This window comes from Ruditapes philippinarum, unplaced genomic scaffold, assembly GCF_026571515.1.
Source record: "Ruditapes philippinarum isolate M1 unplaced genomic scaffold, ASM2657151v2 ctg2119_1_1_1_1, whole genome shotgun sequence".
Taxonomy (NCBI): domain Eukaryota; kingdom Metazoa; phylum Mollusca; class Bivalvia; order Venerida; family Veneridae; genus Ruditapes; species Ruditapes philippinarum.
In genome coordinates this window covers 135,674-159,840 of record NW_026864748.1, presented here as the reverse complement: position 1 = coordinate 159,840, position 24,167 = coordinate 135,674, and the positions used below count along the sequence as shown (strand labels likewise).

The window sequence follows — 24,167 nt, the reverse complement described above, 5'->3', positions numbered from 1 at the left end:
ACAAAGGTGAATTCTGGTCAATTTCTACAAAAATCAACCAATAACTGTTAAGATTTCGACATACTTTCTTTAAGGCAACTTGTATAGTTTACAGTCAAACTGCGATGTCTAAATTTACTTCACAACTGTCCGACGATAAACACTAACAAGCTAAAAAATTAAAAATAATTGACAGCTCCGTTCCAGAAAGTAACCATTTCCTACATTACCGCACTGATATAAGGGGTAAATAATGATTGGTTAAGCGGAAAATCCCGAGTTTTAACATTTTCCTTCAACACCAATGTTCATGACTGGCCTTTACTATTGACAGGGATTCAATTCAGACTAGCCCTCTAAAATACTCCCAACTAGTCCAAAGTGTTAATGGTGCCTATACAGTTATGATCACTACATCTGGAAACTGGAGATTCCCACCAAGTGTGATGCTTATCTTCATTCGCTTGACAGTGACACATGTCCACCTTAAAAAAAAGCAATAAAAATTATATGAAGTGCAATAATTTGCAAAAAAATGCTTATCTTATTTGTCTCTTCTTACATTTATAATGCAGAGCACTAGATTTGTGTGTCTGTCATAGAAAATGACTTTCAATAATACTATTTAAATATATTTGAAATACAATTTCTTTAATAAATATTCATAGTAATACTAAATTCCTTTTTTGTGAATTTTTTTCTGACACATATGTGCTGACAGTAATTTGTGTACACCGGTCTTACTGACCTGTGTGAAACCATTCTAAGCATTATGCCAAGAAAATTTTGGACTTGTGAGAGGCTGTAAATGACCCCAGATTGATCATAAGGTAACGTGTAACCAACGCTGAAAAGCATTTGACTATATCTCATTCCATTGAGAAGTGGCATCACTTTGAAATCAATTTTGATTGAAAAAATCGAGGCAAAATAGTGATTTTGGGCAATTTTGAGATGTCCCCTCGTTGCCATGGTAACAGAAAATTTAAGCCTGAGCATGTTGTTGCAAGGTCAATGGTCCAGTCAACATTTGTGCCAAGTTTGATTAGTGTTGAAGCTGTTTTTATAGTATTATAGCAATTTGAACTTGTAACGGGAGACTTTTCAATGAAAACAGCAATTTTTCACAAAAATGCTCATGAAGTAATGGGTTAGAAAGTTTGCATCTTGATTGGGAAAAATATTTAGTACCATGTACAAAGTTGTTAATCCAACAAATTGTGTATCATTCAAAGCATAAAAAATACATAAAAAATTGACAATGGAATGTGTTTTTGAACATCATCTGTCTGGTACCATATTGGATTGAAATGGAATGAAGAAAAATTGTCAGCTTTGATAACGGCACGGATTTACATTACATGTAATATAAATCCGTGATAACGGGAATTTTGACTTATGATTTTTTTCTAAACTTGGAAAAGAAAAAAAGCATATTTGGCAGTATTTGCCACTGGGAATGGGTCTGTTAATCTGACCCATGGTGACACTGGTAAAAATGCATGTTTTCATTAATTTTTTTTTGGAAAACAGTTTGGTTTGTGAAATATACATTAAATATTATATAAGTACCTGTTGTTTGTAATAATCTTCTAGTCTTTCTTTAATCTTTATACTGTACTTTTTTCTAGCTACATGTACCAGCCTTTCCAAGTGAATATTAAAGTAAATAATCTTTTATTTCCCTGAAAATAATCAATTTAGAGATTTCATTTTCAAAATCATCCAATACTACTCTCTTAGTGTGTGTATATACAGAGACATATAAATACATTTTATGTATTTTAACGTCTCTAGTATAACAATGTATATATGTGTCTATACAATGTATATATATGTTTACACTATAAATATATTGTTGTTCAGCATGTAATGACATAATTAAAATTTGAAAAAATATGATTAAAATATTAATAATATTTCTTCATATTACTCCACAGTATTACCACTAAAAGAGAAAAATGTTCTATCCAATTTTATTATGATATCTATTTTTTACATGTAGATTTGTGAAAAAAAATGTGAATATCAGTAAGTGTCAAAAAATTGTTAAATCATATAAAATGTCTAATAAACCACCGATAAATTACTTCACCATGTATTTGAGAACAGGTATAGATCATTTCCAAACAGTCTTGCTGTTGTGTTGACATTTTCGCGACATGGTTTGTGTGTCTGCCTTGTAATCAAGAGGTCTGGCGGTTCAAATCCCTTTTACTGTAAGTGCCTGAAGATTTTTTTCAGGTTAACCAATTATCAAGGAAATTTCAAGGTGGCAGTGATTTTTTTTCAACTTTCAAAACAACCTGTGCTTTATAAATGGGAAACTATAGCTTGATTAATCAGAAAAGAGGAAAAATTTCAACCACTGAAAATGGAATTTGCCCATACATTTAAAAAAAGTGTAAATTCAATTTAAACGGGTTCCATTGAGGTATTTTGTCATGATGGGACTGAAATATTTTTTCCGAGATAAATGTACCAATTTGATGAATGTTTAAGACACTAATCTTTGTACAAACCTTTTAGATCATTTGCGCACTTTCTTTTTCCAGAATAATTATTCAAAATTGTAAAAAGATGACCCAAAATGAAATGGCTAGACTTTTAAATAGATCAATATATATAATAATTTATAAAGGCAAAATAAAAATATTCTGAAATATTCAAGGAATTGCTCCATTTGGCCATAGGCCCTGGGCCAGGTGTGAAATTTGCGTTGAAGATGTGCCAAATTGACCTCTTTACACACCAATCTTTCCTAATAAATACTATATTCCAATTAAAAATTCCAATTTCAAAAACAGTCCATAATATGCTATAGTTATAGGAAGTGGCTAGCCGTACGGGCCCGTACGGCTAGCCAAAAGTTCTAGCCGTACGTGAGTCACGTACGACTAGCCCTGGACACACTGTTTTGCTAGCCGTACGGCACTTTTTTCAAAATTATATGGAAGTCGAAAAAGTGCATATGTTATTTTGTGTCTTTAAAACGACGATTTTAATCAAATCTCCGCATTTGTGTCCTAGTGTGTTCACTTTAATAAAGATGCTCCGCAATTTTGCAAAAAAAAAAAAAAAAAAAAAAAAAAAATGAATACGAGTAAGCGTTGTATAAAATCTATCTTAATTGTCATGCTTATGATTTGTATGAAAGATGAATTGTTAAATCTGTAAATTAAGCACATGGGTCGAATAAATAATGATCGGAGGGGAATAAATAAATAAATAAATAAATAAATAAATAAATAAATAAAAAGAATATTAAAAAAAAAAAACGGTGAAAAGGAAATAATAATTTAATAATGCAAACTTTCCTTACTGAAGCCAACACGTCGATTAATCTCTAAAAAGTAAACATTCTTGACTAAAATCCTCGCTTAAAGTCATAATTAACATATGTACTTTCGCCTTCCATATATTTTTGAAAAGTGCCGTACGGCTAGCCAATACAGTGTGTCCAGGCTAGTCGTACGTGACTCACGTACGGCTAGAACTTTTGGCTAGCCGTACGGGCCCGTACGGCTAGCCACTTCCTATAACTATAGCATATTATGGACTGTTTTTGAAATTGGAATTTTTAATTGGAATATAGTATATTAGGAAGATTGGTGTGTAAAGAGGTCAATTTAGCACATCTTCAACGCAAATTTCACACTGGCCCAGGCTATGGTCTAAGTATGATCGAAATGTCTTGGGTACGAAAGACTCGAGATCTCCAAATTACTTCGAAATTATTTACGAAAGTTTTAGTTTTCGGAAACAAATTGGCATCAATAAATAAACTTAATATTATTAGTCATCAAATTCATAACATATTTTGCTTTATAACATACCTTATGAGCTTAACAGGCTGATAATTATGCTCGTGAAGTAGGTCGAAAAATATACCGGATGTTGTCGGATTCATTTAAACCTAATTATCGGCTAATTCAGAGACGAATAGATTATTCTACATCTCTGGTAATTCTATTTCAATATCCACTTTGCAATTATAAACTACAACATTTATCCGATAAATAATGTCTTTTTCAAAAATTCTGGAATATAATACAAAAAAATGTGATGTTAAGGCGGATGAGTAAGTTAAAATATTGCAAGCCGTCAAGCACTATGACCCAATTAATTTACTATTCCCATTCATAGAATTATGTGACCTTTCAAATTATATCCGCTACGTTTCTAATACCGTAATTCAAGTTCAATTGCACATTATTTTCAAAAAATAAATTTTCTTGCTCCACTTCTGTTCGCAATAATCGAAGTTTTCAGAAATTCAGAGCACTATTTTTCACTCGCGGCGGTTATGCGTCGGTCATGGTCGGGTGATCACTATGAATTCAGCTTACGTTGATATGTTAGAATACAATATAGCATTTAGAGTGGCGATGAAACGTCACAGCAGTGGGCGTTACCCTGTATGGTTGGAAATTTCGGGTTTGTAAGTGCACTAGTTGGGACTACGTCCCAACTAAAAAGGGACTCAAATTTAAGCACTTTTTAGGACTGTATAAACAATATCCTACTGAATTTGTACATATTTTGAACCTTCCTTAAAACTGATGGATAGTTTTAACCATTTTGAAAGATGGGTGAGTCCATTTAATATATTTAGGTGTGCTTTGGGTGCTTAAGGTACAAAAAATAGCACAACTTACCTGACATCCCCCATCATTCTGTGATTATCAATGATTGCCTTAAATCCCTGAATCAGACACTTGCCAACCGACTTGGCACTAGACAGTAACTGTTCATTCTTTATTACATCTAGTACAGCCATCCCCATAGAACAGGCAACTGGATTCCCTCCAAACTATAAATTATGTAAATAATATTTATGATATAACGTGTTTTTTGACATTTTAAATTACAATTGAAAAAGTTAACATTAAAACCCTCAAGAATGAATTCACTTTTGGAAAGAAAAAGAAAACAGCTTGCTACTCTTATAATTGATTGAGAACATTTAGAACGTGCCAAATGCTTATCACCTCAATAACACTGAATACATTAATTTGTGTCATAAAGGTAGAAAATGTAAACAAAATGACATTTTAACTTCCATACAAAAATGCCATATCAAATTCCAAGTCATTATAAAGTACTAATTGCCAAAAAGCAAATGAAGCAAAGGATGGTTCAACATGTAGCTGATAGGAAACTTATTTGATAAACAGGGCGCCAAAAATGTTTTGCATTTTTGGGGCTTAATGGGCCTTTAGCAGTATAACAAAAGCATAGTACAGATATATATATAAATATTTAAGACAAATAAATCAATAAGAATTATTGCTATCTGGCACATTAAATTGACAAACGTCATAATAACAATTAAAATACACAGTCGAACTTTGTTCGCTCAAACTCGGAGGGCCTGTGCAATTTGTTTGAGAGATCAATAGTTTGAGCCAACCAAGGTTGAACTATTGTTACATAGAACATAGGCCTAAAGGTTTTCCAGCTTACATATACATCAATGTAAGTTTGTTAGTACATGTGTTTGTTGAATAAGTCATATTAAGAATTATTATCCCAGTGTTTTCAAATAAGTATTAACGTTCCGTACTTTGTGTTAATCTATATTTATGCATATTGTAATCGTTTAGTTTAAACTTTATTAGTTTAAACTTTATTTATTCAATAAATTGTACATAAATGACATTTACAAACATTGCATAACAATGTAATTCAGACTGGATTGGAAAACAAGTAAAACAATACTTATATCAATTCCAAAAAAAAATTCATGTTACATGAACCATGGTTGTAATTAAAGCCGTCCGGGTACAAGTCAGTCTTTATTTACTTTTGCACATTTCACTAATTTCATGTTTTATTTTGTTTTTATAGTTACCATTAGCGGCAAATAAATAATATTATCATAACAAACATATCGGTTACAACACCGTTTTTGTATCATTAACCTTAATTGCCTTTGTCACGATCATGAGGTGTTAAAAACATGTGTCGCCGACTGTCATTTATTTAGTACATGTTGACCCTCAACTTGTGTTGTCTTTTAGTGTTTGACCCAAAAGGTGTGATTTACACTATTTATCAAGTTCAAGCGATCGGTGTTCGAGCGATCCGAGGTAGAACAATATATATTATATAGTAATTTTGCTGGGATTGGGAGATGAGTTTGAGCGAAGGGAGGTATTCAAACCATCCGAGTTCAAGCGAACAATGTTTAACTGTATACCAATCCCGAGAAAATGTCAATTTTTAACATAATGTTAAATGAATATCACCTTTCTGCATGCTTAATAAATGAAAAATAAAAATATCTTTACATACTGAAAATAGATCATATCTTATATATATATATACATTGAATTTTGGTGTAGAATATACTTACTGTACTACTGAACTCCTTTAAAGAGTCTGAGATTTCCTTCGTTGTGATGACAATTGACATAGGATGTCCATTTCCTATTGGTTTTCCTAGAGTGATAATATCTGGGACTACATCTGTAAGCAAAAAGAATAAACAAAATCTTTGACAAAAATAAAAATTCTTCATCATTTCAAAAATATAACTAATTTTCTCCCATTTTATGCATTTTTGGCTATCCTTGTAACAATTTTTCACATTTATTTTGGCGGTAAAATTCTTTTTCAAAATATTTTATGTGATATTTTTATCTAAAATGTATGATAATACCTTTCTTCTTAATAACTTTGTGTTAACATCGTTTTTCATAATTTTTGTGTTTACAACATTTTAGGACATTATTTAATTGTTCAAGATCATTAAATGTATAAGAGGGATAAACAAGAGCTGTTGGTTTAAACATATTTATTTAAGCTCGATTGCGAAACAAGTTCTTGCAACTTATTTTAATCACTTTCGAGTCCGCTTCCTGGAACCAACCAGTACTGGTGTCATATGAAGAAACATGGTCGTGACCCGAGTAGGGCTCGAACCCATGATCTCTGGGTTGAGAGGCAGACACCTTAACCACTAGGCCACCTCTCCCCTTAAAGAGAGCTGTTAAATGTTTTATATGTATATATATGTATAGATGAGACTATAATAAAGAATAGAATATATAAATATGTTATTATTTAAAGTTTGTTTGTTTCATTTTACGCCTTTTGCCAACAGTAATTCAGTCATATAGGCGGGTAGTTTCCTAACCATCGTTCCTGGAGAGTTACACCAGTACTAGACTACCTTCGTCAGCGCTAAACTACCAAAGCTGTGAAAATGATCTCCCGGGGATCAAACTCACGCCAGAGAGATAACTGGATTAGAAGTCATCGGCTCTAACCCCTCGACCATGGAGGCGGTTATTTATAGGAACTCTACTGACATCTAAAGGCCTTAAAATATATCATTTGAATTTCTTACACAAATCAGCTAGGATACTTGAAACAGAAAGATATGCAAGTGGTAATCAAGAAATATACTTAAGTAAGAAATTGAAAATGTATTTTTGTGCTGTCTTAGCCCAATTTGAGTAAAATTTCACAATTAGAATAGTTTCCTTGGTCTTCTTTTTCACAATTAGAATAGTTTTCTGGGCCTTTTGTCACAATTAGAATAGTTTTCATGCCTTTTTTCACAATTACAATAGTTTTCTATGTCTTTTTTTTTCTAAATTTAATAGAATAGTTTTCAGGAAAATTAGAGTAAATGAATGAACTGAAATTTTGTTCACAAGTTATTGGTCTAGACTAGACCTTCATGAAATGGAATATTAATCTCAAAATATTATTTCCAATCCTGTCATGTAAAAAGGAACCCGAGCTGAGTTCCTTTAATCCTAAATAAAGAACATGCTAGCTAAGAACAAACCTTGACTCTCAAATGCCCAATATTTCTCGCCACATCTACCAAGTCCAGTCTGGATCTCGTCTGCTATACATACACCACCCGCCTCACGTACATACCTGCAACAACAAAATATATCCTTGATATATCAAGTAAAATATGATATCATACAATATATCTGTCATATTTCCACATATATCAGTCATATTTAGAATTAAGACAATATGATGTTTGAAATTTGATTTAAAATCAGAATTTAATTGAAGTACAATAAAATTATGAAATTTTTTGTTCTGTATCCTTTTCTTTTAAATAATTACTGCTTCTTTAAAACTGTTTTTAAATATAAATAATAATAATATGCAATACAAATAAGATTCATTAGAAACAACATCATATAAAGTAAAATGGTAGAACCAAAAATGTCATGAGAGTAATTAAGCAAGAAAGAGAGAGAGTTTAAAAACTTTAAAATTTGAATGTCCCTATGAAGTCCTGAAGGCTTCAAACAAGTAAACCTAAAAGGCGTTTACTTTTTTAACTTTTGAATACCAATTAAGAAAGTTCAACTGGCCATTTATAAAAGTTAAACAGGATGTTCATTGGATTAGTGTATTGAAAAAAATCTTAGAATTCACTCACAATTACACATGCATCTATCACTTGTAAATATATCATATTGTTCTCTATTGATTTTATATTTTCTTTTTTAAATCAAAAACAGAAAATTGTTGTCCGTCAATAAAAATGTACTTAATATTAAAGCTATGTTAATTCTGAAATGTTAAAAATAATATTTAAAAAAATGAAATGGGATGAAAATTTACAAGAAAATCTAATTCTAACACAACTGGCATGTTTCCCTATTGAACATAGAAGAACCTATTATGCAATAAAATCACTGTTTGATGTTCTATATTTAGACATGTGACTTAATCATTATACACTTGACGTACAACCACTAAAATTGTGATACATTGAAAATAGGTACAGAAACAAATCAGGCGAAATTTAGCTTCATATCAGTTATGGCAGCATTTATTTTTTAAGTCATGTTAGAATCTAAATAATATGAGCCGCGACACGACAAAACCAACATAGTGCGTTTGCGAACAGCATAGATCCACACCAGCCTGCGCATCCGCACAGTCTAATCAGGATCCATGCTGTTTGCTATCAGTTTCTCTTCTTGTAAAAGGGTTGGTAAGCGTGGAAGCTCAGGCTGGTCTGGTTCCATGCTTAGGTCACAAACGCACTATGTTGGTTTTGTCGTCACCCGGCTCAACAAATGACCATTAGACCAATTGTATTATTTTGATCTTTTCATATGAAAAATAATCAATATTCAATAAATGTCTACTAGTTCAAAACTCCCCTTTATTTGCACAAATTAACATACATCTTTTATTTATATATAAAAAGCCAAACACCAAACAATTTTATACTACATAAATATGCATACTATTATATCATTCTGAATGTAATCTGATGTTTTGGTACACCAAAGCTAAAATTATGACAGCAAATATCAACATGAAAAAAAAAAAAAACAACACCATTGACTGTAAATTAACAAAAGACTTTAAAATTCTTGATTATACATAAAGATTTTGATAATCTAGACTTGAATACAGTCCTATATTGTATTAAATCTAGATTAAATCTAACGAAAATTTTAGACTTAAAACATCAGTCTTGAAATGCTTTATATGATTCTTTCATAGCAGACTGGCCTTTCCGTGACTTTTACCCATGTTGGAAATTTCATCTGGCATGGGGGGTGCCAGATGAGTAGGGTGCCAAACAACAATGTCATTTTATCGCACTTTATGAATGAACAGTGCTAAAATGATGTCCTTTTAAAAGGGAAATATGTGCTTAGGATGAAGTCATTTCGCTGTTGTTATTTAAGTTGTAAGTTCATATGCTATTGTTAGAAAATAGTTATAGATGAAATGACTTCAAATTCAATTAACATATATCATAATGAGGTAAACCATTTTAAATATGAAATAATATGGCAGAATATACAAGAAAAAATAGCCGACATGTTTGCGGTTCAGATCGGAATATCGGACCCTTGGGAACCCGCCCATGGGCAGTAACTTGGCAAGCCTTGTGACAGCCCAATGGGCGGGTCCCCTCTGGACGGATATTCCGGTCCGAACCGCAACATATGACTGATATTATTAGTAATGGATTTACCATGCTTTCAATTTGCAGCAGTCCCATAAAAATTTAAGGGATTTCAACCATCAAAATACAAAAATTGAGTTTCAATGGAATATGCAGACTGGCCTAAGCTCTATGAAATTTGATCAGCAATCCAGATCTATAATGCAAATTTTACTAACAACTCGGACCTTGTGATTCTTAAAACTGATTAAACAAGCAATTATCATAGTATTGCAAGCAATCCATAAGTCCCCTACCGGTAAGAGCCCAAGCAACATTCTGAAGGGCCATTCACTTAGGTTCCTATTTTAAGTAAATTTGTTGAAAAAGTTCTTTTAAAGTGATCACAGGAAACAGTTTTTATGTACAGACAGACGGACTGAAGGACACTCTAAAGTTATTTTTTAAACATCCCTGTTATCAAAATATAACATTTTTAAAATCCTATCATGATTGAAGAAATTACCAATTTCTCAAAAAAAAGTCTAAGTTCAAAAGGGGCATAATTCTGGAAATAGTCTTGCTAGAGTATTGAACACTCACAAATGTTGAGTGACAATAAGAAACATTTATATGAAGTTTGAAGTAGATACATTCAGAAAAAGAAGTTATTAAAAAAACAATGTTTTTTTTCATGAAAATTTTAAGTTCAAGGGAGGTAATTCTGATAAATTTTGTACTAGAGTTGTAAACCTTGTCACATATGATGTGGTTGATGACAAGCAACTTATATTTAAAGTTTGAAGAAAATACCTTAAGAAATAAAGAACTTATAGTGAAAAAACTTAAAAACTTAGAATAAGAAATCTTGAAATTCAGTCTATTTGTTGCCATAGCAACCAGAATTTTCAACATAGGAAGATAAGAAAAAGATGTGCATAATTTCCATACTGCCATCTACCCATAATTGTCAAGTTTCATAAACATATTTTCAGTACTTTTTGTGTTATCACTGGATCCAGGTTATGTGTAAAATTTGCCATATTTTCAGTCTATTTGTTGCCATAGCAACCAGAATTTTCAACATAGGAAGAAAAGAAAAAGACGTGCATAATCTCCATACTGCCATCTATCCATATATCAAGTTTCATAAAAATATTTTCAGTACTTTTTGCGTTATCGCGGCGGGATCCAGTTTATGTGTAAAATTTGTCATATTTTCAGTCTATTTGTTGCCATAGCAACCAGAATTTTCAACATAGGAAGAAAAGAAAAAGACGTGCAATAATCTCCATACTGCCATCTATCCATATATCAAGTTTCATTAAAATATTTTCAGTACTTTTCGCGTTATCGCGGGATCTAGTTTTGTGGACGGACGGACTGACGGACGGACAGACGGACGGACAGACGGACGGAGGGTAAACCTAAAGTCCCCTCCGGTAAACCGGTAGGGGACTAAAAACACATTGCATATCACATCAAACTTTCAGAATTTCAACATTTGTTTACCCTATGTCACTAACTGATCAAATAGGCATTCATATGTATATTACGATACAAACACAAAACTGTGTCAACTCACTGTCATTCAAATGAAATATAACATACAGAGTATACAAGTAACAAAAACAGTCAATCAGCCAAAACTTTACAAACATTTAACAAGTAAATAACCATTCACATAACAAAGAAACTTTAAGATAACCGTAAATATTCTTCAGAAACTTTTTTTTCCATATACATGTATTTACCATACCTGTATATGACCTTGGAACAGAAATCTAGATTACATATAATCACCTTGAACCTATATATACCATGTTATAATTATACAGGAGAGGTACGACGATATTCATTCTCTTACGAAACAAAACACGCATCCATAACATGGACTTTTCATATAATTAACTTTTGTCAGGAAATATTATCAAAAGACACACGCGACATGAGAAGATTATCTAACAAAGTCGTGAAATATTTCCAACAAATTATATCTGATCAATTTTCACATTGGTTGTGCAACAAAACTGCTTGAAATTAGAGAGAACTCAAATACTGAGCAACATTACTGGAAAAATCTCACAAGAATTCAATTTATATCTTGGTTACTACACAAAAATACATGTATACCAACAAAAGACAATATGAAGCAATACAGATCAATATTAAAAAGCATGCATATTAAATTCAATGTAAGTTATCTTAAAGATCTCGTTGGAATTTTGTCAAGAAATGTTAAACAAAGAAAAAAATAGTGTAAAGATAGATTAAAAACTGTTTCTCCATTTAAAGGGTTCCATTGAGTTTTTTTTAGAAATGACCAGACTGGAAAAGAATTTTGAGATGTAGGTCTAGATGCAAACTTTAAAATTATTAGGTCACTTAGGTTTTCATAATAATTATTCTCATTGTGAAAAATGACCCAAAATTGAGAAGTATAGCAATGTTTTTCACTCGAATTGGGCTAAGAATAGCAGAAAAATACAACTGCAGAGTATATTTCTTAATAATCTTTTGCATATCTTTCTGTTTTAAGTGCCAAAGCTGACGTATGTAGGGTATTCAAATTTTATTTTTGGACCTCAGTGGAATCCTTTAACAATCCTTAACAAGATATGTTTGTAAAACATGTATGCCCCCTATAAGCAGCCAATTTCTCATGTGATCAGGTTATTATGCATGACTTCTGATCTAGTATCTACTGGTCATGACTAGTCACAAGGTAATAATTATTGTGACCCCATAGGTTGTGTGCAGCAATTAAAGTTATTAAAAATCTTACCAAATAATATATACATAAATTTTATGAATCACATAGGCCTCATTAATGACAGCCAAGTTGTTATATTACATAAGACCTTCTGTGTATACCAAAAGCAAATAAAAATATCAACCAAAGCAACTTGTTGAGTTATTGGTCAGAAACGGTCATTAAGTACAAGGTCACTATGAGATTAACCATTTTTACCTACAAGGTCAATGTGACCTTGACCTTTGACCCCAAAATCAATAGGGGTCATCTGCTGGTCATGACCAATCATCATACCAAGTTAAGTTCCTAAGACTAAGGGTTCTTTAGTTATTGATCGGAAACCGTTTTAACCTACAAGGTCAATGTGACCTTGACCTTTGACCCCAAAATTGATACGGGTCATCTACTGGTCATTACCAATCACCATATCAAGTTTGAAGTTCCTAGGCCTAAGAGTTCTTTAGTTATTGATCGGAAACGGTTCTAACATACAAGGTCAATGTGACCTTGACCTTTGACCCCTTAACTCCAAAATCATTTGGGGTCATCTAATGGTCATGACCAATCACCATACCAAGTTTGAAGTTCCAAGGCCTAAGGGTTCTTTAGTTATCACTCGGAAACCATTTGGTCTACGGACCGACGGACCGACAAGTGCAAAGCAATATACCCCCTCTTCTTCGAAGGGAAGGCATAATAAGATTGTTTGTCTATATACATTATTTGAGTTTACTTAAAAAAAAAATTTTAAAAGTTTTTAGCTTTTAGTCATTTTTAAGAAAACATTTTCCACTTTCCACAGACAATAGGCACAACATCTACACAAAAACATTAAAGAAACACAACTGCAAGGTTCAAAATACATAAGCTGGTGTTATTGTTTTTTTTAACCAGGCTTCATTACAACCTTGTTGTTGATGTTTTTAATCATTACTACTACCATCTCTATTTCCAAATATCTGCATAGTTTTTTTTCAAGGATTAAGAGTAGAAAAAATAACAAGAGGGCCATGATGGCCCTGAAGTCGCTCACCTGTATAATAGACCCCCCAGAGCGGGGTTAGTTTAAACCCCAGGGCTTTTATTTGAACAAACTTGAAAGACACCCATAAGAAGATGTTTCATGCTAAACATCTAAGCTCTTGCTCATTGGGTTTTTTAAAAGAAGATTTTGTTAAGTTTTTACTATACACATATAGTTAAAAACAATGAAACCCCTGGGACAGGGCCATTTAGTACCCCAAGGCTTTTATTTGAACAAACTTTGTAGACACTTACTAGAAGATGTTTCATGCTAAATATCTAAACTCTCGCTATTTGGGTTTTTTCAAAGAAGATTTTTAATATTTTGCTATACACATATATGGAAAATCAATGACCCTCGGGGCGGGGCCAATTTTTACCCCAGGGCTTTTATTTGAACAAACTTTGTAGAAACTCACTAGAAGATGTTTCATGCTTAAAATCTAAACTCTAGCTATTTGGGTTTTTTTTCAAGAAGATTTTTTAAGTATTTGCTATACATGTATAAGGAAAAGCAATGACCCCGTGGAGGGGCCAATTTTTAACCCAGGGCTTTTATTTGAACAAACTTGGTAGACACCCATTTGAACATGTTTCATGCTAAATATCTTAGCTCTATCTCTTTGGGTTCTTTAAAAGAAGATTTTTTAAGTTTTTACTATATGCATATTGCGAAAATCAATGACCCCCTGGGGCGGGGCCAATTTTGATCCCAAGGCTTTTATTTGAACAAACTTGGTAGACACTCATTAGCAGATGTTTCATGCCAAATATCTAAGCTCTAGCTCTTATGGTTTTTTAAAAGAAGATATTCAATGTTTTCTTTCGGTTGCCATATGGCAACCAGAGTTCTGCATGGAATTAAATTCTTCGAACAATTTTTTAAAGGTGACTACCAAAGGAACATTCCTGTGAAGTTTGGATGAAATTGGCTTAGTGGTTTACGAGGAGATGTTATTTAAAGTAAAAGTTTACGGACGGACGCCAAACAGACGACAGACGAAAAGCGATCACAAAAGCTCACCCTGTCACTTTGTGACAGGTGAGCTAAAAAACACCTGGAATTTTAATTAATTGAATCTGTCACATTTTGGCTTACACCTTCATCAGAATTAATATAAATTTTTTCTAGAAAATTGCAGAGCTGGCCCTAATACAAAATCTTTACATTCTTATGTCTAAAGGCTATTTACAAAATCTTGGTTATGACCTTTTACTTGGATAATTGGCAAATTAAGTCCAAAAAATGAGCATTTATGCCAAGCTGCATACAACCACACAACAAAATGAAAGATATTTAAGACATTCAGTAAATTCTATTTCTGCTATTGACCATTGACACAGATGAGTTTTTTATCATTAGACCTTTCCTACTTAAATGTGACCTTGACAAACAAATGGATGCATATACAACAAATTAACAATGTCAAATTTACATACTGCTCCAAGAAAGCAGACACAATAAGTATCTATTTGACCAAACACATTCTACCTTGATTAACTGAGTATAGCAGACGATAAGTTGAGATCATCTCTTGTTTATATTTAAATTACATGTATATTACTTTGTTTATGACCACAGGTTAAACAAACCCTCTTTAGTGTCCAACTTTATTTGTCATCCAATGAAAACGCTGTATTTTTAAAAATCCTGTGTGTTTATTTTCATAGAAGAACAAAAACTGATACTATATCGAATTTCGTTCATAGTTGACTTTTTCATAGTACTTCATAGAACGGCATAGTGACGTAATAAAGTGAGTGATTATATGAGGCCAAATAAAGTTTGACACTAAATATGTTAGTATTCATCCGTAGCTGTTCTACAGAAATTAGAAACATTCTCCTGTCGCTATTGCTCCCGTCGAAGTTTCTAATTTCTGTAGAACAGCACGGATGAACACTAACATATACTTAAAGATAAAATTACCTATAAGTTAGCGACAGGAAATGCCTCGGTGGAACAATTATCCCACACAGCGACATTACAATTTCACTAACAAAGGCAGCAATCTATAAATAACAATACAAAAGAATTAATTTTAAAACTCAAAATTGACAGTGTTTAATAACTTAGGAGGATCAGTGTGGAATCTTGTGAAGACAATTCTGGGAGTGGTTATGTCTGAAATTTCCAAATGCTCTACATATGCATGCATCACATTCATTTTAAGGCAACTTTTAAAGGGACATGCCTCAGGATAAATAGGGAATACTACTCTTCATGATTTTCACAAAACATATTAAATTATATACTTCAAAGTATTTTCACCATTACGCCATTTCAGTATTTAAAGCCCTTGAGGATATACATAGCCTGTGATTTTTCATCATATATAACTGAAGCCTATAAAAGGCCTCTTCCCAATTGAAATTTTCTTTAAAATAATGCAGTTTTCCCTAAAATCTTAACACCAGCTTTTTTACTTCCCAAACTGGAAACTGAAGTGACAGTTTTTAAGCTTAAAGGCTTTGCCAATTAGTGAGGAGAAAAAACAATGAATTAGTATTTAGTATTACCTGTATATCACATAAATGGTTAATATATATATATGGATTATGTCATCAACTTATGAAAATAAACAAATTACAGAATTTTTTTTATTCATATATATCTATGTAAGATAAAGCAAAAATGGAACCCCATATTTTGATAGAAATAAGAGGCATGTCCCTTTAAAGTAGCGGTAATGTGATGTATACAAAATTGGTTTACATACACTGCAATTAATATTCTAATTATGCATTTAAATACATTAGATTATATTAAACCATGTTTTTTAACCTAAAAAGTCTACAATATAAAACCATACTTTTACCTACATAAACAAAGAAAATAAAACTGAAACTTTTACACGGAATACCTTACTACAATTGTTTATAGTATAGCAAGTTGTAAGTTAACCATGAGAGAACACCAGGGCATTTGTTTACAAAAACAGTCAACCACATTAAAGAATGAACCATTTTATTCTTTTTTTCTTTTACTATATGATCATATGGATGAATCTTAACATACAAACTTTGTCAACTTAAAATCAATTCCTCATTGGCGAAAAATAACAGTGAAAAAAAGTAACATATTCTATTTAAAATCAATGAAAAAAATATGTTATAATTGTTATGCCATTATTCCATTCTTATCATAGTGGCCCCATGACCCTCAGCGTGACAAATTTTCAATTTTTTAATTAGTTAAAATAATAAGTAAATTAATCAGCAATTATAAATCAATTTACTTATAATGCAATTAAGACTTAATAAAAGTAATAAAATAATCACTAACTTTCCAAGAACGTTATTTCACACATAATGAAGGGATAGTTAAGTAACTCCTATATCTTAATGCGTGAAATTGTAAAATTCACACAGGCCAAAGAAAAAACAAAACAATCTTCTCTTTTTTTGTAAGTTTTTACGTCACACCAACATTGAACGTATGTGTACTGTAATTCTGTATAAGGGTGTATTTCAGGAACAAATGGGCACTTAAGTAGAACCTAAGCTAGCTGTATTATAGCTTTCTCACATGTAGAATCAGATGGCGTTTGCCTAGCTTGAACTTACAGCAAAGAAAAGGCAAAAAATCAATAATATGTATGGACAATATAAAAAAAGGCAGTGAAAGGAGGGGGAATACTGGTAAATTTACAAATCCAGAGAGTTTGATGAACAGAGGGTAGTGAAAGACAGTGAATAATTTAACAAATCTAGAAAGAAAATCAACAGGCAAATAAAGAAAAACAAGAGCTGTCAAAAGAGCAGTGTGCAACACTTTTCTCAGTGCTTGATAGTAAAATGCACTATGATTTAATAAATTATGTCCAATTTTATGTTTGCCTTAAACAGATGACCCTGACCTATACACTTTTAGACCTGAAAACAGACCAATCTCAACAATGTTTATTCAACAATTCAGTTTCAGTGTAATAGCTCTTTAGTAATGGAGGTTACTATTAATATACAAAAAATTTTCCAAAAAGGTGAACAAAAAAGCAAAAATGGTTTTTTTTTTAATTTCACTTTAAATGCAAGTTTGGAAATTATTTTTACAAAAGAAAAAAAGAAAAAAAAAGCCAACAATATTATTGTTTATCAGGATTTTAAAATCTAACAAAAGCTTTTTTTATAGAAGCCTCTTATCGAATATTGTAAAATCATTTATAAGTCAAATTGTTTGATAATTTGCTTTATATATTTAGTGCCTGTAAATGAAAAAAAATATCAACACAAGTATATTAATATTATCCTTTGAACGTTTCTTACACTTTGACCACTGTATAATACATTTAATTTACAACAATTGGGAGACATTATAATCATTTGTGATCATTATTTACCAAGTAAGTATACCTGTAACTGAGTGGATGATATAACTTTGGGGGAATCACCATTCCAGCTTTTGACATCAAAGGCTCACTTATAAAAGCAGCTATCTGTTAAATCAAGTCAAAACAATGTTTATTCTGTTCTACATGATTTACACTTCTCAATGGCAGCACATATTCATGGATTTGATGATTTATGATGCCACAGCGCAAACAAGAGGGTCTGTTATTGCTCTTCTGAAACAACTTCTAAAAATTTCTTCACAGTAACACTGATGAATACAGTAGATGTCAATGTTTGATTTAAAGGAGGCAGTGAAAGGTGGTTTTGTATGTTTGGGTTTAAGGTCATATGGTGACCTTACAGCTTAACAGCTGGAGGAAGATTTCAGGTGCTGCTCCAAGCATTACAATTTCTAGAAATTTCTACACAGGAAGACTTATGACTATTGACTAGCCTGCCAAAAGGCAATATGTTCAGTCAAAAAGATTACTGAATGACATAAAAGTTTTAAAAAATCCGAAAATCTCTTTATTTCTTCAGTCTTGTTATACTTAACAGTTGTGCCAAATTATTCTAAAGTCATGAATTAAATGATACAGCTATTCCCCATCATCTAAGTTCTTGTCCATGACACTTGATCTAAGTATATCTCAAAATTTCTTGCATGTTATATAAAATTTTACAATGTTTTCAAAGTGGCAGCATGGCCAAGTGGTTCATGCATCAGACTAGTAATCTAATCATATCTATCCCCAATGGGTTCAAACTATCAAATGTCAGGGGCAAGTCATTGTTTCCTAGAGCAAGAAAACATTACTCATTGCTCAGTTCTTAGGTTGGTTCAAGGAAAACATTTGAGAATGTGTCTACAAACTTATAGCTTCCTTCACAGCTGAACTAAAATAAATTCTGTACAAAACAAATATAAATAAGTTTTAGGACAAAAAATTTTAAAACTAAAATGCAATAGTTGACCTTGACCTTTCTGTTAAAAACTTAAGTAATCAGATATTTTCATATGTTGCCCTGAATCAAGCATTTATAAAATGCACATGCTTCCCTAATTTTATCAGTTAATGCACGTTTTCTTCTCCATCAATGTACACTAACATGTTCAACTTTAATAATGCACAAAATGTACATATTCACCTTTGCTATAATCAATTGGCTTAATACAACTCACACAACATATTATTGCCAAACCTTTTATACAGTCCCATTTCTTTGCTCCTACAATTGTTTCTTGCTGTTTTTATAGTAAAGACAGTAAATCATTGTAGATATTTATTTTTCTATTGTTTGCTTTTTACGAAAACATTCTTTACCAAAAGGTTTTGCTTTGCTGTAAAAAAAGTTTGGCTAGAACATGAATATGCTTAGTATATCTGCCTTTATGTGTAATCCCCTATATTGAATCAAAACATTGTGGGGATTTGTTTTTTTCAATCAATTCAAAATCAAATTTAGACTGTATCATAGTACTTTAAATTTTTTATAGCAAGTGAATTAAAAACAAGGGTGCCATAGTCACAAAATACGCCCGTTTACGAAAGCTTTAGATGGAGATTGGGGCATTATGGATAAGTGTTATCTAGCAAGCAAGTTTTTATCCTTGGCACTGTGTTGTTAAATGAACCTTAAAACAAATCAGTAGGGAAGATATGCACAGGATGTGTGACCTTGACCTTGGTCGCAGGGACCTGAATTTTATGCACGGCACTCAGCCTCACAATAATGAACATTTGTGCCAAATTATATTGAAATCCCTCTATGCATGTAGAAGTTTTGCTCCAGACAAGTGTTTTGCTATGAGCTCTAACTGTGACCTTCACCTTTGACCTAGAGACTGGGTTCATGTGCAGGGCACTATGTCTCATGGTGGTGAACAATTCTATAAAGTAACATTAAAATTTCTCCATGCATGTAGAAAATATGCTCCGGACAACATCTGTATATTTAATCATCTCCAGTGACCTTGACCTTGCAAATATTAACCTAAATTAAATGTGTCACACCTGTAGTCATAATAGTTACCATTTGTGCTACAATCAATCAATAAATGATGACTAAATGGTCCCTATACACATCTTCAAATTTTATCTGAACTTTGACCCTTATGTGTAACCTTGACTTTGGTCGCAGGGATCTGAATTTTGCGTGCGACACTCAGCCTCACAATGGTGAACATTTGTGCCAGGTTATATTGAAATCCCCCTATGAATGTAGAAGTTTTGCTCCAGACAAGCGTTTTTCAATGAGCTCTAAGTGTGACCTTGACCTTTGACCTGGAGACCTGGATCATGCATGGAGCAATACATATTATGGTGGTGAACATTTCCATAAAGTATTATAAAAATTCTTCCATACATGTAGGAGATATGCTCCAGACAAAATCTGGATATTTCACCATCTTTAGTGACCTTGACCTTGCATATATTGACCTAAAGTACATGAATCATAGCCATAGTCTTGATAATGACCATTTATGTTACAATCCCTCAATAAATGATGACTAAATGGTCCATATACACATCTTCATATTTTTATCTGAACTTTGACCTCTATGTATGACCTTGACCTTGGCTGCAGGGACCTGAATTATGTGCGTGACACTTCGCCTCACAATGGTGTACATTTGTGCCAAGTTATATTGAAATCCCTCTATGCATGTGGAAGTTTTGCTCCGGACAAGCGTTTTTCAATGAGCTCTAAGTGTGACCTTGACCTTTGACCTAGAAACCTAGTTAATGTGCGTGACATGGCTTCTCAAAATGGTGAACATTTCTATGAAATTTCATTAAAATCCCTCCATGCGTGTAGGAGATATGCTCCGGACAAAATCTGGATATTTCATCATTTAGTGACCTTGACCTTGTATATATTGACCTAAATAATATGAATCACAGCCTTGGTCTTGATAATGACCATTTATGTTACAATCCCTCAATAAATGATGACTAAATGGTCCATATACACATCTTCATATTTTTATCTGAACTTTGACCTCTATGTGTGACCTTGACCTTGGCCGCAAGGACCTGAATTTTGCGCGCGACACTCTGCCTCACAATGGTGAACATTTGTGCCAAGTAATATTGAAATCCCTCTATACATGTGGAAGTTTTGCTCTGGAGAAGCATTTTTCAATGAGCTCTAAGTGTGACCTTGACCTTTGACCTCGAGACCTGGTTCATGTGCGGGACACTGCTCCTCATAGTGGTGAACATTTCTATGAAGTTTCATTAAAATCCCTCAATACATGTAGGAGATATGCTCTGGATAAAATCTGGTTATTTCATCATCTTTAGTGACCTTGACCTTGTATATATTGACCTAAATTATATGAATCACAGCCATAGTCTTGATAATGACCATTTATATTACAATCAATCAATAAATGATGACAAAATGGTCCATATACACATCTTCATATTTTTATCTGAACTTTGACCTCTATGTGTGACCTTGACCTTGGCCGCAAGGACCTGAATTTTGCACGCGACACTCAGCCTCACAATGGTGAACATTTGTGCCAAGTAATATTGAAATCCCTCTAAACATGTGGAGGTTTTGCTCCGGACAAGCATTTTTCAATGAGCTCTAAGTGTGACCTTGACCTTTGACCTAGAGACCTGGTTCATGTACGCGACACTGCTCCTCATAGTGGTGAACATTTCTATGAAGTTTCATTAAAATCCCTCCATACATGTAGGAGATATCCTCCGGACAAAATTGGACGCCGCCCACCCGCCAGGGGCGTTCCCATAATACGTCCCGTTTTTCAAACGGGCGTATAAAAACAAAAACAAAGACACTGCCACCATTTCCAAAATTAACCTCTACCAAGACTCAAAACCATTATTTTACAGCCACCGTCGAAAACATCAAAACAACTTCTTTTTCATTAGTATATAGGGCAGCCTTTAGAAATAATTCCCTCATTTTAGATTAACAGCAGATATACATGCATTTTATGTAAAGAAATATGTTAGTAGGCATGCACTAACTAAAATTCACTTGCACTGCTTTAGAACAATACTTTTTCATAAAAGTCGAATAAATAAATTTTAAAGACACTCACCTGAAAACCTAACAAATTCTGGTAAATTTTTTCAAACTGTTGTCATATAAGTTTAGTAAAATATTTAAATATTCTACTTATTATACTTATTTCTGACAAATACAAATTATCATCGAGAGATTATTTTGTGTAACCAATAAATATGCTTTAAATCAGTTTCTTAAATATGTTTCAGAATTTTTCCATGTTTGATGTTTTACAGTTTCATTTTGGCAATTTTGAAGACTCTTTTTGTTATTTTCAATCATTATTCTGACATAGGTGCTTAATATAATATTGTTAGTCAATTTTGTAAAAGAAGTAAGAGCCCAAATCATCAATGTAGACAATGTATAAAAGTGACAGTGCAGTAAATACTAAATTGACCAATCAATCAATCAGAGGAAAAGTTATCCAAATTAGTAACATTCAGAGAGAGGGAGAGAAAACAAAGTTCCAATACTTCAACAAAAAATATCAAAAATTCCAAATGATTAACAATGTAAAAAAGATTTTGCAATAAAGCAATGCAAGTTTAACTGTTAAATAATGCTAGCATGAAAAGGATGGTGAAAAATATGTATGATTTCTGCATCAATATCTTTTACCTGTAAACATATTTGAAATAGTTTGGGGCAGGGACAATAGTGCCAGCACTTGTCATTACTGGCTCACTCATAAATGCAGCTACCTGTGTATATACATGACATATAAACTATAACATATATACTGTAATATACACTCAAATAACAGTGAAAAATTATCTGTGAAAAAAAGATCTGTACATTTTATAAAGATTGAAAGCTAATTATACATAATTTCTAATTTTTATTAATTTCATTACAACACTATTGCAGTTTAAAAATAGATAGTTATGATATGTGAAGTTAAGCTCTTGGCTTACCGATTTTTTTTTTTATTTAGAGTTTTAAAGATTACAATTCAAGCACATTTTAAAACATGTACTGACCCCAAATACAGACTCAGTGTTAGTTTATACTAATTTATTTTAGTTTGTTTTTGCTGGTAGTTATTAGCTTATTGAAACACTCTCGAATCTGTTCCTGGAAACAACAAGTACTAAGCAATGAGTATAAGGTTTCTTGCTCACGGACTCAAAGGCTAGCCAATGACAGGGTTTGAATCCACACGGCCAGCAATCCGTAGGTTACAAGTCAGATGTGCTATCAACTTGGCCATCCCCCCACTCAGTGACATCAGTATTGGATCTTAGCATCATTAAATTATCTACATGTAAGAGACCTAAGATTACATGTACTTTGACCTACAATGGAAACTTTTTTGACATGTCAATCATCCTAGCTATCAGAAAGCTATAACTAAGCCTTGAAATTCTTTTGTTGTAGGATCATGGTCAAGACATGGTCTACAAAATGATACAATAAAATACTAAATAGACCTGCTAATCACAGTGATGTCATAGTGAAGTCATGACAAAACAATTTTTCTTATGCATGGTATCTTTATTTTTTTTTCTTTGGCAGCTTCCAATCTATACATAGACACAGATCTTTTTTTTTTCCTTTTTTAAATCATGTAATAATAAAAAGGATCTGACAAGTGTTGCATTTATAAAAAGGGTAAACCATTTAGTTAATTTGTTTAGACAAATACATTTTAGCTAGCCAGTGTAATTTTTATATCTAAAATTAACATTTATATGAAATAAACAATTACTGTACATGAAATAAACATTTATATGAAACAGCAACTCATGTCAGATCCTATACATAAATGTCATTCTTCAACAAACAGAAAACAACCTTAGATATCCAGGGTTGACAGCAAAACTGCAGTAACTTACATAAAATAAAGACAGACTTACAACAGTTTTGCAATCAACCCTTGGTATATCATTATCCTGTCTGTCCATGACAGCTGTAAAAATATACTGAAGTTTAAACATAGATATAATACATAAAAATACTAGAAAATTGTAAATATACTTCAATTCAAACCAATACGTATATGTGCACCTACAGTGATAGCCATCAAGATTTCTATATTTTACATGTAACATACTGTATTTTCAGGAAATTAAGCATTAAACATTATTGATCTCATTTCAGAGAAACTTTCAAGAATGTAAGCAACATTTTTTGTAC

The 24,167-nt window shown here is 32.4% G+C and overlaps 1 protein-coding gene across 3 annotated transcripts in view; it reads right to left on the bottom strand.

The window, feature by feature from the left end:
- LOC132726698 (5-phosphohydroxy-L-lysine phospho-lyase-like) overlaps window positions 1-24,167 on the bottom strand; it is a 47,756-nt gene that overhangs the window by 15,827 nt on the left and 7,762 nt on the right. Inside the window, exons 7-10 of one of the 3 annotated variants that reach the window (XM_060712046.1) lie at window positions 22,650-22,732; window positions 7,781-7,875; window positions 6,338-6,450; window positions 4,638-4,792 (exon numbers count right to left, since the gene is read on the bottom strand). In XM_060712046.1, the coding sequence (XP_060568029.1) occupies window positions 4,638-4,792; window positions 6,338-6,450; window positions 7,781-7,875; window positions 22,650-22,732 (446 nt within the window). Of the gene's footprint in view, window positions 1-4,637; window positions 4,793-6,337; window positions 6,451-7,780; window positions 7,876-15,579; window positions 15,663-18,002; window positions 18,086-22,649; window positions 22,733-24,167 lie in introns of all 3 variants that reach the window. The other 2 variants (XM_060712048.1, XM_060712047.1) reach the window with 2 other exon arrangements.